The 21328-nt window shown below is 37.0% G+C and overlaps 2 protein-coding genes across 4 annotated transcripts; both read right to left on the bottom strand.

Moving 5' to 3' along the window:
- On the bottom strand, positions 1–10465 carry LOC112575566. 3 transcript variants are annotated; one of them, XM_025257512.1, is made up of 13 exons: positions 10319–10465; positions 9271–9460; positions 8832–8966; positions 8292–8492; positions 7614–7748; positions 7134–7334; positions 6242–6344; positions 6030–6108; positions 4022–4672; positions 3555–3748; positions 2929–3411; positions 2299–2636; positions 1–1307 (listed from the first exon to the last, which is right to left on the bottom strand). In XM_025257512.1, exons 2-13 carry the CDS (start codon positions 9392–9394, stop codon positions 871–873), a joined length of 3081 nt encoding a protein of 1026 aa, XP_025113297.1. In that variant the 5' UTR covers positions 9395–9460; positions 10319–10465; the 3' UTR covers positions 1–870. The 3 variants fall into 3 exon arrangements, with proteins under 3 accessions (XP_025113297.1, XP_025113298.1, XP_025113299.1); XM_025257513.1 differs by having other exon boundaries at positions 9271–9404; positions 10319–10454; XM_025257514.1 differs by lacking the exon at positions 10319–10465 and adding an exon at positions 9542–9682 and having other exon boundaries at positions 9271–9404.
- A 1775-nt stretch (positions 10466–12240) lies between these two features.
- Positions 12241–13613, bottom strand: LOC112575568. The gene is made up of 2 exons (XM_025257516.1): positions 13147–13613; positions 12241–13000 (listed from the first exon to the last, which is right to left on the bottom strand). Exons 1-2 carry the CDS (start codon positions 13595–13597, stop codon positions 12603–12605), a joined length of 849 nt encoding a protein of 282 aa, XP_025113301.1. The 5' UTR covers positions 13598–13613; the 3' UTR covers positions 12241–12602.
- Between the last annotated feature and the right edge of the window lie 7715 nt (positions 13614–21328).

Raw genomic sequence — 21328 nt, 5'->3', positions numbered from 1 at the left:
AACGGCTTTGTTAAAAATGAAATAAATAAACCACAGTCTGTTACAAATATACCGTAGGCCTGCGCTAGTTAATAGAAAAGGTTAATGAAAGGTATGAGCAGTTGTCATACATACAGTCCGAAAGGCGATATCCTCAACAGTTCACCTAGCTCCCTTTCATCCTCAATCTAAATAGGCGGATAAAATATTGCGAGAAAAATAGACTGTATAGCAAACAAAACTGAACTGAAGGTAGTAAATTTGTACCACTCTAGTTGTGTACCATGTTAGTTTATTGTTTGTTAATCCTGCAAATGAAGTTAAGATGTCACTGATACGGCGTTTGAGACTGTTAAACGATAATGCCGACAAAAACGGGTTACAGACTCAGGATAACAGTTCAGAAAGGTGTCAGGAGAATACAACTAAAAGCACAGATCAGCAATATTCAGCAGAAATCAAAACACGGCCAAAATCTAGGGACATTGCATGAAAAAATGAAAAAGAACAGGAAAGTACTCCCACAATCCAGGCAGGGGAAGGACATCACTCTTTAGTCTGTTCACTTGCCTTTACTAATCTTCAAGTAAAATACCATTATCAAGTTGAGAGTAATTAATATTTATAGTAGCAAATCCACAAATTGCTGTGTATGCTCTCTTCTTTGTTGACCGACAGACAGGTTCTAGACATCAGGCTCTATAAGCAAAACGTCTCCAGCTCTGTTTAATTCAACCTTACAAAATAAATGCAGAGTTTTTCATCTATAAGTGAATCTGAAAACTAGTAAAACAAAGTTTTAACTCTTTAAACATTAACGCAACATTATAGTGGCCTTCATTATACCTAACTAATAAATTCAAAACAAACGAGAAAACAAAAATCTTCGCGCTATACTTGTTTGGAATGAACCAAGACCAACTGAGATGTGCAGCTTTTAAGAGCTCGTTGCTTAGTCTCGACATCTTTTACATCAGTACCTGTTTCCAGGTACACAATAATTTTTCTTCTGACTCTCAGTGTCTCCATGTGACGAATGTGCATCGCCCACGCCGTGTTGCTGTCGTCCATAGCAACGACTTTGTTTCCATCGGTGCTGACAACGCGCACTGCAACACCTGCCTCTCTCAGACCTTTCAAAAAGCTGTGATCATCTTCGACATCTGGCTTTTTGAAAGGCATACTATCACTAAATTCAAATAAAATCAGAATATCGTCCAGCTGCAGAGGGGATCCTCCTGTCCAGGATGGTGTTGCTTTTTGAAATGTTTCCATCGTGACTTCTTCACTTGTTAATTCATTCCTGATTGTTGTCATGTTGCAATCATCTGAACAGAATGCAAAACCTTCATGTTGACTGAACACAAATTAGTAGCAATAACAGGAAAATGAATTAATGAGATTTACAGCACAATGTCACTATAGGTAAGCTCAGCATGTTGTACAAATCTTAGAAACGTCTCTTTACACGGAGCAACATTTTGCACCTCACAGTCAAGAGAAAAAAAGAAACAGTTGTCTGGATACCTAGTTTGAAGTTTGAAGAAAACAAAGCTTAGATCAGAGTTCTCTCTCGGGGGACTTAAGTAGCAGGACAACACAAAACACACCTATCATCGGCGGCATATTTAAAGCGCAATGAGCTAAAATCTTATATGCAAACTTATTTGCAGCATAACGGAATCGGTTCTTTAATCCGAAACTAGAAAAGTGCATGGTCCGATGTCCGTCTTGAAATATTTAAAAGATTTTAGTGAAGTAGGCACAAGGGATCCCACAAAGTCAAAAGTCTTTAAAAGCAGGATGACAAAATAGGAAAGCGGCTGTTAGTAGCTTTTATCTGTAAGGAGAAACGACATGGAGCAGGTATTGAAGAACAATCAAGAACAGAGGCAAACGGCGCAGAAAACATCCCAGATCATCAGGAGGCACCACGGAGGAGACAAAACGACAGAGAGCTGTCTACTCAATCCATTGGAGCAAAGGGGTACTATTCTCTAATCATTAACATTACTTCAAATTTTCTGCTGACAATACGACTACTTCAAAAGTAAAATAGCAAGGGGATAATCTTTACAGCGCTTAATAGCTCTCTCACATAACAAAAGACGGGCATCTTTTTTTTTAAAAACAGGAATAAAATAGAAATCACATCTTAGTAAAACTTACTCCCCAGAAATAAATAAATAAAAAAATAGACATGGCACCCTAATGTGTTGGTTAGTATCAAATTGTTTAAATTAAACCTGGTTTTATACTTTTAAAGTGGTCTATCAAATCAGTAACGGGCATGGCGTTCTAGCACGCTGACATGCTTACCGGTTCCGGTGATAAGTAGTTTGGTTAGAAACTGTCCAACCTCTTTCCCACATTCTATACAATCATTTGATAAAACTTGTCCAGATTTCATGTCCCGTTTCAAAGAAAAGTGCTTGACTGTTGGACCATCGGTAGGGTATTGATGAAGATTTTCATACATGTCTAAGAGTATCTCCGCTTCTTTTACTTCTCTAAGCACAGCGGGAGGACAAGAACGAACTGTTGTCAAAATCAATGTGTAACCTGCACTCAGGTTTTCTTTACTAGTCCATGTGACCCACAAATAAAGGTCTGAAACTTGTTCATTCAGAGCTTCGCAGAATTTTTGGACACGTTTACTGCAAAATAAAGAAAACGGTAACAGTGTGGGTGTATAAACTTTGCTGTCACCTAGTGCTCAAAGTTTCACACTGTTAGATGGGTACTTAAGTTTTATACATGGTTTTGGCTTTCTTTTGGCAAATAAGTACTGCTTAAAAAGCATACTGCCACTGAAAGTAGCTGTTCTTAATAGAAAGGGCGTACATCGTGTTGTTTTATTAGAAATCCGTTTCTTAAGCAATTTAGCAGAAATCTAAGGTATGTCTAATCTAATATAATAAGTATATATAAAACAAACAAAACTATTACCTATCCAGATGCACGCCATCAAGTAAAACGCATAGACGTTTTCCCTTTGTTTCACTAACTATGGTCTGGATGCTTTGATTCACAGACTTGTCAGACGAAAAATCACATTGAAAGTCACGAGTGCAGCCAAATGTTGATTCAATGGTTTCTTTCTCTTTTTCTTGCGATTCTTTAAATGATTTTATCTGATTTGCAAGAACGGGGTGACATTTCGATGAGATATCGCTAACAATGTAAACATCATGACCCTGTGACAGCCACTGGCATCCAGCAAGAGTCAACATAGCAGTTTTTCCGCTGTTTGGTGGTCCAGCAAAAAATAACTTTTGTTGCTGCAAAAGCTCAGTTGTGTCTGCGGGCAACACCAGGTGGCCGTACAAATCTCCAGTCAATGAGATAGCTTGAGACAGAGTCTTGGGTAAGACGAAATGTTCATATTCCCCTGGAACCTGCAAAGTTGACTGAGTCGCTGGTCCAAAAAACCTAGAAAAGACATTTTCAAGTTGACTACATTACACTACAAACATATACATTATAAAGTGTTTAGTGATATGTTATATGACTTTGCAAAGCGTCAATCCTTGGAAAACCGAAAAGATTAGACATTAAGTGTACAAATGTTTTACCTGGATATTACTTTGAGGTACAGAGCATCATTCATTCTGTCATTGTCTTGAGTACGATGAAGTGTCCACTTCCAGCTATCAAAAATATTGCTGCTTACATCATTGTTGACTTCCCAAGGCTTTCTGGGGTCTGACAGGTCGTCGGAACACAAAGAAAGTTTAATGGGATCTTCTCCTAGACATCCGCGTAGGCTCTGTTTTTCACATAAACATCTGCAGATTATATATATACATAGCGAAGAAGAGGGAAGCTTTGAATAGGAAGTTTTTAATCATAAAACATTCTTACTTGATTAATTTATGTATTTACATTGTTTTGTTTTTTTTCTACAGTTCTTGTGGCTACATTTTTCTCTTCTAGCAATCTACTAGCTACTGAATTATAAACTTTAAATTATTTAGTCATAATTAACTTCAGTAAATTTCCCTGTGTAATGTTTAAAAGAATAAATAGTCATCACAGACACCTCCTCTAGGTCCTTATGCCCTTCTATGAAATGTTGAAGTGACGAGCGGGTCAGATTGGGTAGTATCAAGGTCAGGCCAACTTTGGTCAACGAGCAGACATCTTGCATGAGATGTTTTAACATTTTTTCTGCCTTTCTGAGTTGTTTTACAGCTTCAGTCACTTGTGAAGCAATTCGTTCATCAGTTGTTTCTTCATCCTCTTGATTTTCCATGTTTCCAACACTTTTCACTACTCCAGCTAGTACCCCGTGTACTCGATGCACGATGAGCAGGTCAAAGCACCCGACTTGTTTTTCCACATTTTTAAGACCAGAGGGCACAGGCAGACTATGTTGTTCATATTTATTTCCTGGGTTGTTAAGGTAGTTGTCGTACTGGAACTGTGTCAAGACAAACATTCTTTCATTTTCTTTCTCTGCCATGTAATGCAAGCAGTGCAGGACGTGCTGCATGGCTCGGTCATGCTGGACATCACTCGGGTCACAAGGGTGAGGGACGTAAGCGACTTCACCGGCCACTGACTGTGGTTTGTAGCGAATCTTGTTGAAGTAGACTGAAGGCACGAAATGGTGAGACTCAAGCATATCCGGATACATTCTTTTGACCTGTTCCTCCAGATACTCTTGAAATATCCTTGTGGTTTCTTTGCGCTGTTGCCAAACAAATAAATTTTAGATATTGATTTCACGGTAGCCTACTGAGCCTTTATATATATATACATACATTATCCGTTTGATTGTTAGCATAAAATAGTATACTATAATTTAAAACTAACCAAATGTAAATTAAGTATGAAACATCTTTAAGAGCTAGATTTGATTTGAAACTTGTCTTCCGAAAATAACAAAATCTCAGTATGTACATCTTTTAAAAAACTTGCATTTTCTCTGGGAGAAGAATTATCTGTCTTTTTAAAAAATGGACATTTCTTTAACTTTTTGTTTGCATATGAATGTTATTGAACAGCTTATTGATTTACTTTCAATGTTATAACAAATTTGAAAACGTTGAAAGAGTGTGAAACATCTCCAATTTTAGAATACATGTTTTGTTCAGAATATAAATAACTTGAACTGCGTGTGCGGACGTTTTGCCGACGGACGTTTCGCCGCCGGACGTTTCAGAGCCGGACGTTTTGTCGACTGGACGTTTCGGAGTCGGACGTTTTGCCGACCGGCGTTTCGCCGCCGGACGTTTCGCCGCATTATGTCAGAGAGAGAGAGAGAGCTTACTTACTTCTCAAAGAATGAAAGTAACTACTAGATTACACAATAATTCTTTATTTCAAACAAATTTTACACACAGACTTCACAGACAGTTCACTTTGATTGTCACAGATTATGCGCAACAGCTTTGAGAAAAAACATTGATACAATGGCGAGAGAAATGTGTGAGCTAACGGTTCACATGAGGAGGGATAGTGAGAGAGAGTTCACTGATACATTGATACAATGGCGAGAGAAATGTGTGAGCTAAGGGGCGTCCCACACTTGACTTCGGCTAAAGGTCCCGCTTGAAATGCCGAAATGAAGTGCCCCGCGCCGAAACGTCCGGCGCCGAAACGCCGGTCGGCAAAAGGTCCGACTCCGAAACGTCCGGTGGCGAAACGTCCAGTCGACAAAACGTCCGGCTCCGAAACGTCCGGCGGCGAAACGTCCGTAGCGAAAAGTCCGTGTACCCTTGAACTGCATCATTATTTCATCAAGATCCATGTTTTTATTTATGGCACATACACACACACACACACACAATATTTATTGCATTACCTTGCTATTTTGTGTGTTTTAGTTTTGCGAAGTAGAAAATAGAGCATCTGTTGTCAGGTTAGTTAATGTAACAAATCAGTTTACGGAAATAAGCATATTTTTCAGAGAACTCTGATTATTTATGAAGACCACAGTTCTTAAAAAGAGTAGAGGAACATTTAATTTTATTTTAATGCACAATTATATCGTTGCTCGTGATCGTTGTGATGTGGTGTTCTGCTATAAAAAAAAGTTTTCTTACATCAAGTATCCGTGTGCCTTCTTCCTCGTGTCCTCGTGGAAGACTTGATTTTCGCCTAAAAATCATTCTTTGAATCCTTCTGAAAGTAAACATTTCGTATATGATTTAAAACAATTGCTCTCTCCTTCCTGGAAGCTCTTGTTTGGTTTGAGCCTTAAACAATTCACCGCCTTTTTTATCTATAAAATGAAAAGTAAGATTTTTTAGCTTACCTTTTATTTCTCAGTATTATCCAACAAGCTACAAGGATAACAGACATCAGCAATCCCAGGGACAAGCCAATTGCTAAAGTATTGATGGTAGGTTCGACCCGTTCTAAATCAACAAAAAATAGAAAAAATAGCATAATGCAAAGCACTGCAATCAGAATTTATTTATTGATAAGAACACACAGTAAATCTGTCTATTCGTAAATGGCTGGATAGATTAATCATTAATTCAACTCATGTACTACGTAGATAGAAGTGCGTGTTGCTACCAGCTAGCGAAGCGCTGAATACCAGCGAGTAAAATTTCGACCGGTATTTAAAAACATTATATCTATTAACCTACAACGTTGACAATTATTGGTGATACTCCATTAAAAAAAACGTTTTTAAAACATTAACGTGGTGTAAATTTTAAGGAACATAGGTTATTTTTCACTGGTAGTAAAATTAAATAAAATAGTGTAACTGTATGCGACAGAGAAATCACTAATTGGGAAAGAGGTCAACCATTATAAATTAATAAAAAGAATATTTACACGCTATAAACAAACAGAAAGTACAAAAAAGCACATATTTTATACAGTTGAAATTAAATATTACTTACTGTTGTCTTCTTATTTTCAGTTGTTTGAGTACAAATCCATGTTGAATTGAGTAACCGGTAACCGGCGCTTGAACACAGAATCTTTGTTTATTTTCAAACATAACGAAATACCTGACTGGTAGACTTTTTCAGCTTTTAAAGGGAAGTAATCTTTATTGGAATAACTCCTTAAGGTTCCAGCACTTGCCTCCCTTATATATTCGTTCATTTGCGCAAAAAGAGATGTGTTTTAAGAAAGTGTCCAGGTATTGAGATAGACTAGTGGACTGTCAAATAATAAACATATACTACCTTTATCTGTGGAGTATAATGAGCACGTTTTCTGTTGCAGAGATTCAGAGTTTGAATGCCAACAGGAGTAGTTTTCTTCTTTCAATTTCGTCAACTCTGTTATCTCCAGAAAAAGATAAGAGGATACCTGGTTGTTGTACTGGTAGCCATTTTGAACTCTACATTTTGTTTGTCCGTCCATCCATGAGCACTCAACCACAACTGTGTTAAGCAGACACATAGTTTACATAACAAAACTGTTTACAAAATATTTTACTAATACGTATCGTTGCCGTTAACGTATTCTATGTATTTTAAGAACTTATGCTGTAATCCTTTTACCTCTTTCCTTTTTTTCTCTTCTTTTTTTTCTCCGTTTCTTTTTTTGAGTGGTAAGACAAATATATACTTAAGCCTACATGTGGGTAAACACTTATTAGTAAACACACATTTTAGAAAAATTGTCATAATTTTGTTAAAAACTACAAAACAATGTCGTACTTTCCTTATCTTGCCCGTTGTGTTTGTAAACTGTGAAGTTTCTTCTTGTATTGGCGAGGTCTTCGTTAAACAAACAAGTCAACACGGCTTTTGATTCGGAATTCTTGTAGTCAACTTTGCACAGATTCTCCTTCTCTTTAACAGAATCCATATCGATATCAGCGTTAATTAGTGACAACAAATGCTGCTTACCTTCTAATAATACTTCTTCTGAAGAACTAGGAATTAATAAATATAACATAATGATTGATGTGCACAGTTTTATAATGCATTAGTTTCGTTACATTTTTATAGACTGAAAAGTCAGAACAAACCGTTCTCAACATTCAAATTATCTTTTGTAATTAGTACCGGTTACTTATGAAAACCAAATAAATCATAAGTATGCCTTTTTAATCTGATTTATTAAAATATCTTTAGACAAAGAACTGTTTTCTAAGAAGCAACTACATTTAAAAGATAAATTTGTGAAGGAGATGGAGGAGTTGAAGCCTAGGAAAAGAAAGTACACTGGTTAGAAATCAAAGAATTCACTTGTTGATTGGCATACGGCAGATCAAGTTAATTAAATATGTAAAACATACCCTAATTCAAAATAAATAAAAAACACAATTTTGAAAACAATGTTGTAGGAAAAACAGTATCCATATGAGTTGTACTGAGGAAGTTTAGAGTTACCAAACTGGAATTGAATCTCGCAGGGTTCCATAGCATCTGATCGGTAGCCAGCGACTTGACAGGTGTACCTGCCGGTCAGCGCTGTGGTCAGGTGTTTGAATACTAGAGTCAGGTCAGTCCCCACTGTCTTGTTGTACTCGATAGAAGAGGGGGCATAGCAGTCCAGTTTGCCCTTTAGCCACCAGCAGTCAATAACAGCTTCTGGTCACAAAGTTACATGCTTGTTATCATTGAGTAGCATAGGATTAAGATATTTTCGGAAGGAGCCATTTTTGCATGAAACATGCATTAATAAATTCCAAGTATGGGCTTATAAAGATATATTTAACGCATTGTTCCTGGTGTCATACTTCAACCATAATGTTGCTGATTTCAATGTGTATAGTACTCCTGCTGCTTTTCATGAAGCACTGTGATGACAAATGTTCCACATTTGTATAAAGATATATATATGGGTACAAATGCAGGTATGGACATTAAATAAAAACCAGCACACATTTTCATCAATTTTATAAGTGTGATTTAGTCTTCATTCGTCACCTGGACTTTCACTTTTGTCGTAATGGTAGACCGTAAAGTCTTTCTTGGAGACAGAAAGGTCTTCTGGGAAGTGACAGGTCATCACAGCATCCTCAAGAGGCTTCACTGAAGTTGCATTGCAAGTAATCTTGCTATCTACAAGACAAGTGTCGTATTCGGATTTAAATCAGAAAAAAATTTACTATGTTAAAAATAAAGGATATAAAGAATGTTACACTAACTACATTGCTTCAGACAACTTTTACTAAAGATGCTGGAGTGGGGGGAAAATCTAACAGTAAACAGAGTAGTTCAATTTATAAGGATTACACAATTTTTGCTATAGTTTAAAAAGAAAGTTATAGTAATTTTCTGATATTATTATATCTTAAGCACCAACAATACCATAATGAAAAATTAAACAATTTGATATGTAACAGTGTTTTATGTTTTCACCAACCTTGAGTTAAAACACCAGCAGTGGAAAGACAGGACACCAGTATGGCTAGTTGTGTAAGAGACAAGTGCAGAGAGGGACACTGACCACGATGCAGGGGAATCATCAGAATGCCAAACATTTTCATTCACTAATTGCTGGAAAAAGAGCGAAGACGAAGAAGATAGACATACTCAGGTGTGTGAGCCCGCACCTGAAAGGTGAGAAACATATCAGTGGCATCATTGTCAGCACTAAAGTGAATGTCACGACTTCACAGGGTACAGAAACTTACCTGTACGTAAGTAACGAATAGTTTTACTAACAAACAAATCAGGTCTAACGGTAACTTCTGCGTTTAGTTTTGTCTCTCGTAAATACGGACTTAATTGGAGCGTTGGCCTATATCTTGTCTATTATCTATTTCTGATCCCTGGTGTGTCCTTAGGAAAGCTAGTAACATTATGATCACGGCAGACACACAGGTATGTTCCTTGTTGTTGCAGTTAAAGCTGAGATGAACTTTACACTGTTTTTTTTTAGTTCTTGATTTCTGCTACCTCAGTCCACACAGAGAGAGAGCAAGAAGAGAAACAGAGACGAGCTTTCTGAAATAATTCCCTGTCAGCATCTGATGCCAACTAATTTATTATCAATTATTTATTATAATTTATTTTAATATTATAATAGTTTCTCGAAAGTAGGAGGGAACGGTTCGGAAACGACGCATTTGGAAAGAAAACAACTTGTCCTACTTGGCAGCATGAGACCTGACAGCCGGCAATTGTTAAGAAGCTCGGGAAGCTTTCAAAGTGAGCTGTCAGATGTTTGCTGTACAGATGTCAACAGACTTTTCATAGCAGCGTGCTTTCTTTAGAAACCTTGGTGTGAGCGATAGATAAGTTCCATACGTCCTGTTACCTGCTAAAAAACTTATACTAATGTAGCTTTATAACATTTTTCTTATTTTCACACAACTTCTTTTACAGCAGTTATCATCTTTAGACAAGCAGCTGCCATATTGAAACTCTTTGTTACTGTTTAAAAAATTATCTACGCTTTAAAAATTTACCTCTTGGCCACGAAAACCAAGGTTGTCAGAGTTTCCAGCCTCTAGTTTGGAACCAGTTGATGAGTGGACACGTCTTGGCTGTTCAGGCACTCTCCTTTACAGGATTTATCTTACCATGAGTTCATACATGCTTCTTTTGGTATACTGACTAAAAATAGAATCTACTTACATGCTGTCGGCTGTGTATGAATACATGCAGTTGGGAACCACGTCAACCAGTGAGTACATGTATTAGCTGTATAACTTTTGTAAGCATTCCACAAGTGTTATCAATATAGGTCAAGTATATAAGATAGAATCTCATTGCTCAGCAAAGTGTATCGTACTTGAAAACGAGAATTAGTGAATGCGTGAGCGAATGGACAGTTTTAGAAGGTCGAATAGGAGAATAGGAACTATTTATTTTGTAAAGCGTGGCAGGTTGTTTACTTTACATCTTGTACCCGATGTATGCAGAAGCACGCAGCGCATGGGAGGTGGAGACTGCGCGTAGAGTTCGGTATGAACAGTTTTTTTTTTCTGTCTGTAAAAAAAAGTATTCAATTGATTTTTGTTCTTTTTCGCAGTCCTGATGTTATCCGAATATACATCAGTTGTAATATCAATTAATAAATTTAGGAACATTGTTTGGAGGTGAAGCGTTCAATATGAGAAGGAAGTGTTTTTCCCAAGACCAACCCCTTTTAACAGACTTGGGTAGATGTTTCCTTTCGACGAAATTGTCCACAAAACACTATTTTGTGTGTTCGGTTCATGCAATAAGTTTCTCCTGTACGTCGTAATTCGGGACTCCCCGTTTGAGTCGAATGGGACTTCGGAACTCAGAGTGCTCACAGAAGGACCTTTCTGGAACATCAGGGAAGCGAAAACAAGACGAAATTGTTTATCGTGATGTAGAAAGGAAGCGTGTGTATGGTGATCTTAATAATAGTGCGTTTAGGAAGATTTATAGTACATGCTGTAGCACATGTTGACAGGGTCCATAAAGGCAGAACTATCTTTTATTTTTTATTTTCACTGAGTATTGAACGCCCATGTCATAGCATGCGTTAGAAGGAGGGGAAGTGAAAGCGGACTGCTCTAAATTACATTCTTTAGCTTTACTCTAGCGACAAAAAAGGTCAACCACACTCATATTTTTATTGTTTTCAAAAATGTTTTACATAGAGAAAGATTACACACAATTCTACACATAGTCTGAAGGGAAAAACACACTTGCTTAAGAGTGTGGAAGTGAGTATTGCTAACGTGCTCGCCAAAAAGGCGTGTTCAAACAGATCGCGATATCTTTGCCCTTCAAATGCATTTCGCCTTTTGAGTTTGCTCACAAGGTTCTTTTTTTTCTCTCTGTCTTATACTCTTTCGAATAGGCGAAGAGCAGGCTGGCTTCAGACAAAGCTATTCAACAACATACAACATAAGAGGTTGACAAAAAAGGAAAAGAAAGAGTAGCTCAGTTGTTGAAAACGATGTGGAGACTAGGTAACCTGAATCCTAGAATATTTTTTAAATTGTTTAATACCCATATCTTATCTGTTCTGCTATACTCCTCTGAAATCTGGGGTATGACACCTTTCAATGACATGGAAAAAAGGTTTATTCATTCTCTATTAAAAGGTTTATGTGCGTAGACATTAAAACTCCGAACCATATGGTATACAGCGAGAGCGGGAGATACCCTCTGTATATCAATAGTACAATACGATCTGTAAAATACTGGTTAAAACTAACTACCATGGACAGGTCAAGATTCCTAAAAATACCTAAAAAATAACTGGAAATGTTCTCTTGATAGCATAATACCTGTTATATCTATTTAAACGTATTATTGTTGCCATAATCCCTGATAATAATTATTTTTAGTATTTGACCTCAGAACATAGGAGAATTAGAGATAGACTGGTTGAAGTATACCCCCAAAAAAGTCTGTCATAAAAGTGTAATTTTATTACATCTTAAACAGTGGATTCACAGCAAGTTTAACATAGAACCCTTAGCAATAGATATGTTTTGCTGATACAATGATGTGTGTATAACATCTATCTGAGCTGATAATTGAGCAGTTTCCATAAAGTTAATATGAACGTAGTTTTTCACTAAAAGTCTTGAAAACACTTTATCTAAATAGATTTAAAAACACAACTTTATACAATTACACATTCTGTTTCATAATTTCAGGCAGTCTAAAGAACTTTGAGTTTTGCATTAGGGCATCTACAATGCTAAGCACATACAACATGACTGTTTACATAAAGGTGTGTTACAAACCAGGCAGTAAGAGTTATCAGGGATTCCTTTGAAGGATGATCAACTGTGAAGTGCAGATATCCTGCGCCAACCGTTTCTTGGAAACATATCCTGGACTTTTCAAGTGCTTTTCCACATACAGAACGACTTTCTTTCTCGGCTTGTACAGGTCGAGTTGACTGATGTCCATGGCGCATACAGAATTATTGTTTCCTGGAAACCCATACTTGCCATTCACACCTTGAAAAATGCTCACTGTAATGCCACACTCATTCAATCCTATCAAAAACTGCTTCATTTTCTCGATGTCATTCTCAAATAAAATTAAAATGTCTTTGTTATGAAGGGTGGATGCTCTCTTCACTGCCGTGGAGATGAGTTGACCATGTGATGTACCTGTGCTTGTTGTGGCGCTGATGTCATTGGTAGGCACACCTTAAATCCAAAAATTTGTTGTTATTGTAGTCTTTAATTCTGCAATTTCTGATTTGTTTGATAATTGTTGTAACTTTCTAAGTTTAAATTAGTATGTCTTATATTCTTTGCAAGTGTAACTGGTTAAACATTACGATATTTCTTACCCCGACTTGTAATAAGATGTTTGATAAGAAAGTCAGCCACCTCCTTTGAACATTCATCACATACAAAACCATTCCATTTCTTCTTATGGTAAAAATATTTAACTGGTGGTCCATCTGTTGGAGGTAGAAGGGTAGACTCGCATTCACCACCAGGTATGACTGGGCTGGCTTCTACATTTAAAACTTCTCTGACCACTGCAGGTGGACAGGTGAGGATCTGAGTGAAAGTCTTTACTGTCCATCCGTCCGGTACATTGTTATCAGTGCTGCTTGTTGCCCAGAAATAAAGATCAGGACATCGAATTATCAGGGTCTCACAGAACGATCTGAAGTCGATTCTGTAGTTATAAAAACAAAGCAAAAAACTATTAAAAAAATACAATTTAGACAAGCATTTGTCCCCTGCTTGATAAAGTATATGGGTTCTATAAGTAACTGAAAAACATGACATATTATTTTATAAACTTTTTTGTTTTATATCTTTATTCAATTTATAAAATAAGAAAGTGTTATGAAGTATTTATAAATTGGAATTTAATAATTCCTTCAGTGAAACCTAAATGGACGACCTTCTTTTTAAGAAAGAAGAGGTAATACATCGCGTGTTTAGTAAATATTATATTCGGTGGTAGCAAAGACTTTTTAACTCATTTGCGACGAGAAGATCGAATTGGAACTACCCCGTGAATATCCTCCTGGCCGGAGCTGGACAGATTGTTATCACCTTTGAAGACATCTCTCTGTGAGTAAAATGAATGAAAACATTTGGGAGAAAAAGTAATTTTACCTTTAAGAGTTGTTCCACTATAGATTACTTTCCTTTAAAGGCTGACAAAGTCAACCAATCAGGTATTTCGTTATATTTGACAATAGGCAAAGATTCTGTGTGCAAGTGCCATGTTAAAGTCGGTTACCATTTACTCAATTGAACATGAATTTGTAATCAAACAACTCATATAATAAAAATAAAAAGAAGACAGTAAGTAATACTTACATTATAATGTATATTCTAATAAAATATTTGTTTCTTTGGTATTTAATGTTTGTATATTTCGTGTAAATATTTTTTTGTTTATTCTAACAGACGACCTACTTTTAATTAGTGAATTCTCTGCCGCATACAGTTACAATATTTTATTTGATTTTACTACCAATAAACAAAACCTATCTTTGTTTTATTAAATCATTAGTACTATTGCTAGTTCTGTATATGCTGTTTGCTTTCCTGTTCCTAATATTGTGCCCATGTCTCGTTCTTGTTCTTTAGCGCTAAAAGTATACTCCTTACACATTTTAGCATTTATTATTACTAAAACGATCAATTTAGTTTTTATCTTTACAAAGTCTTGCAATTTTTACTTTGGATTTTGTTCAAACCTATAACTAATATGTTTTATTTTTTTTTTCCGTTTGCTATCGCTAGTATCTTACATTTTATTGTTTTCCAAATTCACTTTTAAATAATTGAATTTAGGGTTAGAGACTTTGCCTATGAAATATTCTAGGTGGACTATGTTTAGGTTTTCTGTAAATGTTAGTTTATGAAATATTAGTATACATCTTTCACAGCTTTTTGCTTACCCGCTGACAACGTCGTCTTCGGCAATTACATAAAGACTGCCTCCCTTCCTTATGTTTAACTTGGTCAGTATTTTCTCAACTTCATTCTTGTCCTTTAGATCGCACTGCAGCACCATAAGGCGGCCACGGGAGGATACACTCGCCTCCTCTGTGTCATCACCTGCTTGCAACATGTTGTAGAGCGTGGACATTACATTGTCACGTGCTTCTGAAGAGCTGCAGAGAATATACACTTGGTGACCTTGTGACAGCCACAGTTTCCCAGCCAGGGCCAACATCCGCATTTTATCGTCGCTAGGTGGACCGACCAGAAACAGTCGTTGTTCGTTGAGCATGTCTACCATGTCTGGAGGTAGTGTACATCGCTCGTACAGGTCTCCTGTCAGTGAAACACCTTCTGCCAGAGTCTTGGGCTGCAGTTAAGGTTGGTCTTGTATGTCTAGAGTAGACTGTGTCGCCGGGCCACAGAACCTACATCAAGACTAGTTTGTTGCAGCAAAGCATGGTATATAAATGTTATTAATAAACTATAATTTAAAAAAAAATATCGTTACTACGAAGCTTTGAAAAAATATATAAAATGCACAAATATTGTTTGTATGAGACAGTGCAGTGTTCACTGTTTAAAGTATCCCACAAATTCGTGTCTTCTTTTTGCCCACTCACTCTCAATAAATAAAACCAAGTGTAGTGTCATCAACACAAGCTTGTTGATAATGACAACAATAGCTACGCTTAATCCAGCACATTTAAGGTACAAATCATTAAGTGCAGGGTCCTTCATATTGCTTCTAATTATGTGCATACAAATATTGGAAAAGTAATATTGGTTAACAAGACATCAACGTTTGTGTCAGTTAATCCTAGTTCTATAATTATTTCTGGTATTCACTTAAAACAGAAAACAATGGCAACAATACCTGGCTATCACAGTGAGATACAGGTCATCGGTCATGACGACATCATGAACCCTGGCCCACGTCCACATCCAACGGTTACGTAACGTGTTGACGACATGAGGACCAACAACCCAAGGTGAAGACGGGTCTGACAAGTCCTCAACACATAGACACTGGTTAGTAGGGTCTTCTATGGCTGTCACATCTAAACACTTGCGAAGTCTCTAATGCAAAAGAACGGTTTATTACTGATATAACATGACACATTTTAAAACTTGATTGAAATATTCTGATGACATTTCACTTGTTTAATGCTTTCTAATAAAATCCAGGACCAGACAATAAATCAAAAGATCATAATTTTTATTATATATTCAATTAATGTGTATGGATTTTGCAATAAGGCAATCAGAAACTTTTTATGTTTCTCTGTGTATAATATGTTCATTTTATAAAGTATGGAGAGTTAGAAACGTCTAACAACTCACCTCAACCAGTGCATTCTGCCTGGCCACAGCACGGCGCAGTGAGGCGTGGGTAAGGTTGGGTAGTATCAGTGTCTGACGAACTGTGGGAAATTCTATCTGGTCTGACATGACATGTTGTATCACACGCTTTGCCTTCTGTAGCTGCTGTACAGCCTCAGTCACTGCTGTGACAATACATCCTCCCTCGTCTTGCTGACCATCGTCACTGTCCTCCACCTTGTCACTGACCGCCTTCACCACCCCCACCAACACCCCGTGTTCTCTGTGCACGATGACAAAGTCCACACAGGCCACGTCGTCATCGTCGTCTATCACACCTGACGGCACAGGTAGACCATGGTGTTGATAGTCAATGCCAGTGTTGTTCAGGTAGTCATCGTAGTTGAACTGTGTCAGGACAAACATCTTATCTTTTTCTTGATCGGCCATGTGATGTAGACAGTGCAGGACATGTTGCATGGCCTTGTCATGTCTTACAACGCTCATTTCCTGTGCATTTTTAATATCAGGAATGACAGGGCTGTAAACAAGTCCCCCCGACATAACATGAGTTTTGTATCGAGTTTTGTTGAAGTAGACAGGTGGTACGAAATGGCAAGAATCCAGTATTTCCGGATACATTCCTTTTACATCGTCAACTAGACACTGAAGTAGCTTTTACGTCTTCTCATCAACAGCAACGTAATCTTGAAGAGTCTAAAAAATAATTGGAGTTGTCAAGAAAACTGGTTTGCATTGTATATATTCTTAAATTTGATGCAGAATGTTATCTATGCTAAATTACAAAAATAATTCTTCAGAGGTTTATTAAGAATGGAAAGTGTGTATTATCGAAAATATCATTCATTGTACATTGCTTTGGCTAGTAATATTTTACCCCTACTAAACGATGAAATTATCTAAAAGTTATACTAAAAGATATTTTTTTCTTTTCCCTGGAGCCAAAAATATACTCATAAAAGTTTAACAATAAATTAACTCAAATACAAATTATGAACTAGATAAACACACACACACACACACATACACACTGTTACTTCTGTGAGTTATTTATTTACATCATTAGTTTGTGAAGATATTACCATAGTCTCACATATCTTACAGGCATTGGACAACTTTTTTCACCAACTGGATTTTTATTAGACTGTCTGAAGAGAAGACGAGAGACTTGAATCTTTCTGAAAATTAGAGACTTGTCTTTACTCGAAATTAATTTAGCAATTTTGATCATTAATATATTCTTTTAATTGATACTACGATCAACTTACACATATGAGTAGCTCCTTTAAAGCAAAAAAAAAAAAATACAACATTAAAAACCCTAAGAAACCTTGACAAGAGATGTGTGCATAAGTATGAAAATGAATAAAGCACTAAAATCATATCTTCTGTTTCTTGTACCCTGTTGTTCTTATTGCTCATATTTCTACGAATATAAATGTTTATTTATAAAGAAAAAATACAAACTATTTAATATCATGTTTAATAAAATGTAAGAGTATTTTAATCTTCGAATCTAAGCATCAGTTTTTATTACACGTATGCAATTTAATATACACGTGTTAACAACTATTTTTACTTTTTAACAATAATAATATTTTACTTCTTACCCTCGTAGTGAGACGATCCCTACTACTAGTAAGAAATTCGAAGCCAGCAACCCCAGTACAATCGCCAGAGTGTTGTTAGTTTGATCAACCTTCTCAACGAGTGTCACTGCCACAAAAACAAATCACATGAGTATAAAAATTGTGTCACTGCTGTCACCCACGTGCTAGTCCCTGGGACCAATATTTGCCTTTTCTCGTAAAAAACGGAAACACTGAAACTTCACAACAGATCAGTTCACACCTGATTAAATACTCACATTTTTTAAAATTTTGCGGACCGTTAATAGATCATCGCGTTCTTTGTGAATGAAAACGCATGCACTGTAAGTGAATCCCGTAGCAAGTTTTTAGAAGGATAACCAAGAGAATGATGTCAAAGACATTGTGTAAATGTGTCACTGAAATTTATTTAAAATTATAAACATGACATGTTCACGTGTTGTTTCTGTATTTATATGTGCATGTGTCTTTAGCCCGAAAGCATACTATGAAATGCGGACGACAACTAGATAATCTAGTGTTAGTGAAGTCAGTCAGCTGAAATAACTGTTTACCATCTTGAATCTGGAAGTCACAGGTTTCAATGTGGGTTGAGCCGTAGCCATCCAAATGACAAGAATATGTACCATTGTGGTTTAAAGTCACATGTCGGAAAGTTAATTTAAGGTCGCTGTTGACCACCTCATACTCGATGCCCGGGCTCCTGACACACTTTAGTCTGTTACTGGCCCAACCAACAGTCCAATACAGCATCTGTTGAGTGAACAACAATGAATACTGAATACATGATTCTATATTATTCTTGACATTTGGATCAGTTGGATTATTGTAGTCAGTATGAACGAGTAAAACTGTGACATTTAAAGACTTTAAACACAAAGTAAATTTCGTAAGTCAACCAACAAAAATTGTTAAAATAAGGGGAAAAGCTTATCCTAATTACTTGTAATTTTTAACTGAGTTCTTACTATCCATGAAGACTTCCTTAAGTGATTAGCTTCCGCAGACAGTTCAAAATCGTAGACCATGTTAATTCGATGTGTACAATTGCCCCCAATGAGCTCCGATTGGTCTGCTACCTTCGGTATCTTAAGCATTTGATTGTTTATCATTTTATAGCGCATTTTCACTGTGTTTCTACATTTCAAATTTTTATTATCTCCGTAGGTACTATTTGGAAATGTTTGCTTCTTACCTGGACTACCATCTTTGACATAGTGGAATACGGCGAAATTCTTCTTGCTTACACTGATGTCTTTTGGAAAGTGACAGGTCAGAACTGTGTCCTCGAGTAGCATCACAGAGGGTACAGTACACGTGATCTTGGTATCTAGAAACGTATTAGAATATCGTACTACACAGGAGTATACATGGTAGTGACCCTTTATAGCATTTATAAATTATAAATTGGGAAAACAATGTATGCCAAAAAAAAAACTATGTGGAATTGGATAGATAATTTAAATAAGCTCATGTCCAGATCCAGAGCAGCAAACTCGTCCTCATGTCTTACTGACATAGTAAACGAAGCCCGCCATGCTACAGTCAGAGGTCAGACAGGATCTAGGAAATGAAATATATTTCATCGCCTGGTATTATTGTCATATACGCTTTAAACTACCCATCAAACCTGAAAGATGATGTAGAGTGGGTGTACAGGCAGATGACAGAGAAAGGGACTACTTTCTAGGCTGCCACAAGGTAAATTTGTGATCTGACATGACATGGCATGACATATAACAACAATAGATTGTAACAGTTTTGTTGTTATTTTAAATAGAATCGAAAAATCAAAATGCAAACTGGCTGGTTAGAGTAACAGAAAACTGTGGGGAAAATAATTCAAAAGTAAGAAAGAGAAAACCAACTGTGGTGTCACATGTGAATTACCTTGTGCTGAAGCAAAAGCCAAATATGCCAGAACAATGATGAGCTGATGGCTGAACGTATTTAATGGAGTATGTAAGAATGTTTCCATTCCTTGTAAGAGCATATCCTCGAAATCACACAGCAATAATTAAAGAAGTAGGAACTCTGTCAAACTAAACGAAGGATTTTTTCATTAAAAACACATTCTGAAAGGAAGGACGCCAGGACTACAAACACATTAATGTTAGGAAGGCATGGTGAAATCTGTGTAGTTGAAGTTTTATAGTACAAGTTTTTATCATCTTTTGTTTCGTTTGTGAAAGCCATACGGCTCCAGCCCACCCCACACGGTGCTGAATCTTCTACAAATGCCACTTGTAGATAGGAGGTCATAATACAGGAAGTTATTGAAGATTGTAGCCACTTGTGAACTGACATTATCAACTTTCAAAATATTCCAAAGCCGTGTGGGTGCTCAGTACGAGTGTGTTAACTGTCAACACTTGGCCACATCATCAGGTTTCTTTGCTCTCAGTGTTGTAGGCCATTCGTATTCAACAACATACCTGTCCTGTGGTATGTCCTCCTATTTTAAGATACTATTAACATAAGATTAAATAACAATGATTTAATCAGTTATAGTATTACACACAGTCTGTGATTACATGTCTGCGTTCGAGTATTAGATAAGTACTCTAATTTTAAAGGATGACAATAAATTATTCTGTCAAGAAACAGTAAGGCAGAAAGAAGATGACTGTCTTTAGTAAAAGAAACAAGGTGTGGGAAGACAACGGGAATGCCATAACAGAGCATACGATCTGAAGGTTGAAGTATCCCAGCGCGAGCAACGGGCAACAGGGGTGTGGGTACACAGGAACCAAAAGTACCTTGCTCTCATATAGTGAAGCAGGAAGGACAAAACACGTCTCGCAGATAATTTGTTGTAAAAGACTGTACGGGGAAGAGTGTCCCCGGGGTTTCGTAGTCCTCTACCCTCGAGAGAGTCTTATCGTAAATTACAGTCAAGCATGGGGGAGATGAGAGCAGACGAATTGATGACAACCTTCGAGAAGACAGAAAAATATGTTTTTAATTTCTGCTAATGTGTCCAGTATGTATAAGTGTGTCGATTGATGTAATTTGTAACGTTTAAATTTGTGAAATAGTTAAGGATGAGTAATTGTGTGCACCGGCATGTCACAAATTGAGTGGAATCAAGAATTTCCTTTTTAGCGTTGAGAGGCCATGCGTTACTTTAATTAAAAGGGAAGTAACAGTCTCCCACGTGAGGCTCTAGGGTGACGTGTTGATAAGCTAGAGGCCACTTATGCAGGAAATGGGTGGGGGTGCTATGTGCCAGCGTGGAGGTATTGTAAGGGATAGAAGCAGAAAATCGTAGATAATCTTAAGTGATTACAGCTCACTAAGTCCTGGTCTAGGAGATAGTGACACCTCAGGGGTCTTCCACACTTGTGTGCAACTATCTAGTAGTTAGGCACTTGTCCATTACGCCACTTGTAGGCGGGGAATATCGTCAGTATGGCTGTCTGGTCTATTGTTTTGTCGATGTTGGCTACTAGATGATTGGATGATGAGTGATTCATCAATGACATTCCTCGTTGCATGTGTCTGTGTGAATGTGCTATGCAAAACAGGGAAATGAGAACCTTGCAAGACACTTCTTGGAACGACATCAGAGTGAACGGAGCATATAGAACATTCAACATATTAA

This window comes from Pomacea canaliculata, linkage group LG11 (assembly GCF_003073045.1).
Source record: "Pomacea canaliculata isolate SZHN2017 linkage group LG11, ASM307304v1, whole genome shotgun sequence".
Taxonomy (NCBI): domain Eukaryota; kingdom Metazoa; phylum Mollusca; class Gastropoda; order Architaenioglossa; family Ampullariidae; genus Pomacea; species Pomacea canaliculata.
This window is presented reverse-complemented; position numbering and strand designations above follow the sequence as displayed.

Bases quoted from the DNA above. Each gene is read 5' to 3' on its own strand.
- LOC112575566 (XM_025257512.1), bottom strand. From the start codon at position 9,394: ATGAAAATGTTTGGCATTCTGATGATTCCCCTGCATCGTGGTCAGTGT. The intron at 7,335-7,613 runs GTACGACATTGT...TGCTTAACACAG, and splicing joins CAACGGGCAAGATAAGGAAA to TTGTGGTTGAGTGCTCATGG. The intron at 6,109-6,241 runs GTAAGCTAAAAA...GTTTACTTTCAG, and splicing joins ATAATACTGAGAAATAAAAG to AAGGATTCAAAGAATGATTT.
- LOC112575568 (XM_025257516.1), bottom strand. From the start codon at position 13,597: ATGTCATGTTTTTCAGTTACTTATAGAACCCATATACTTTATCAAGCA. The intron at 13,001-13,146 runs GTAAGAAATATC...TTTGGATTTAAG, and splicing joins ACATCTTATTACAAGTCGGG to GTGTGCCTACCAATGACATC.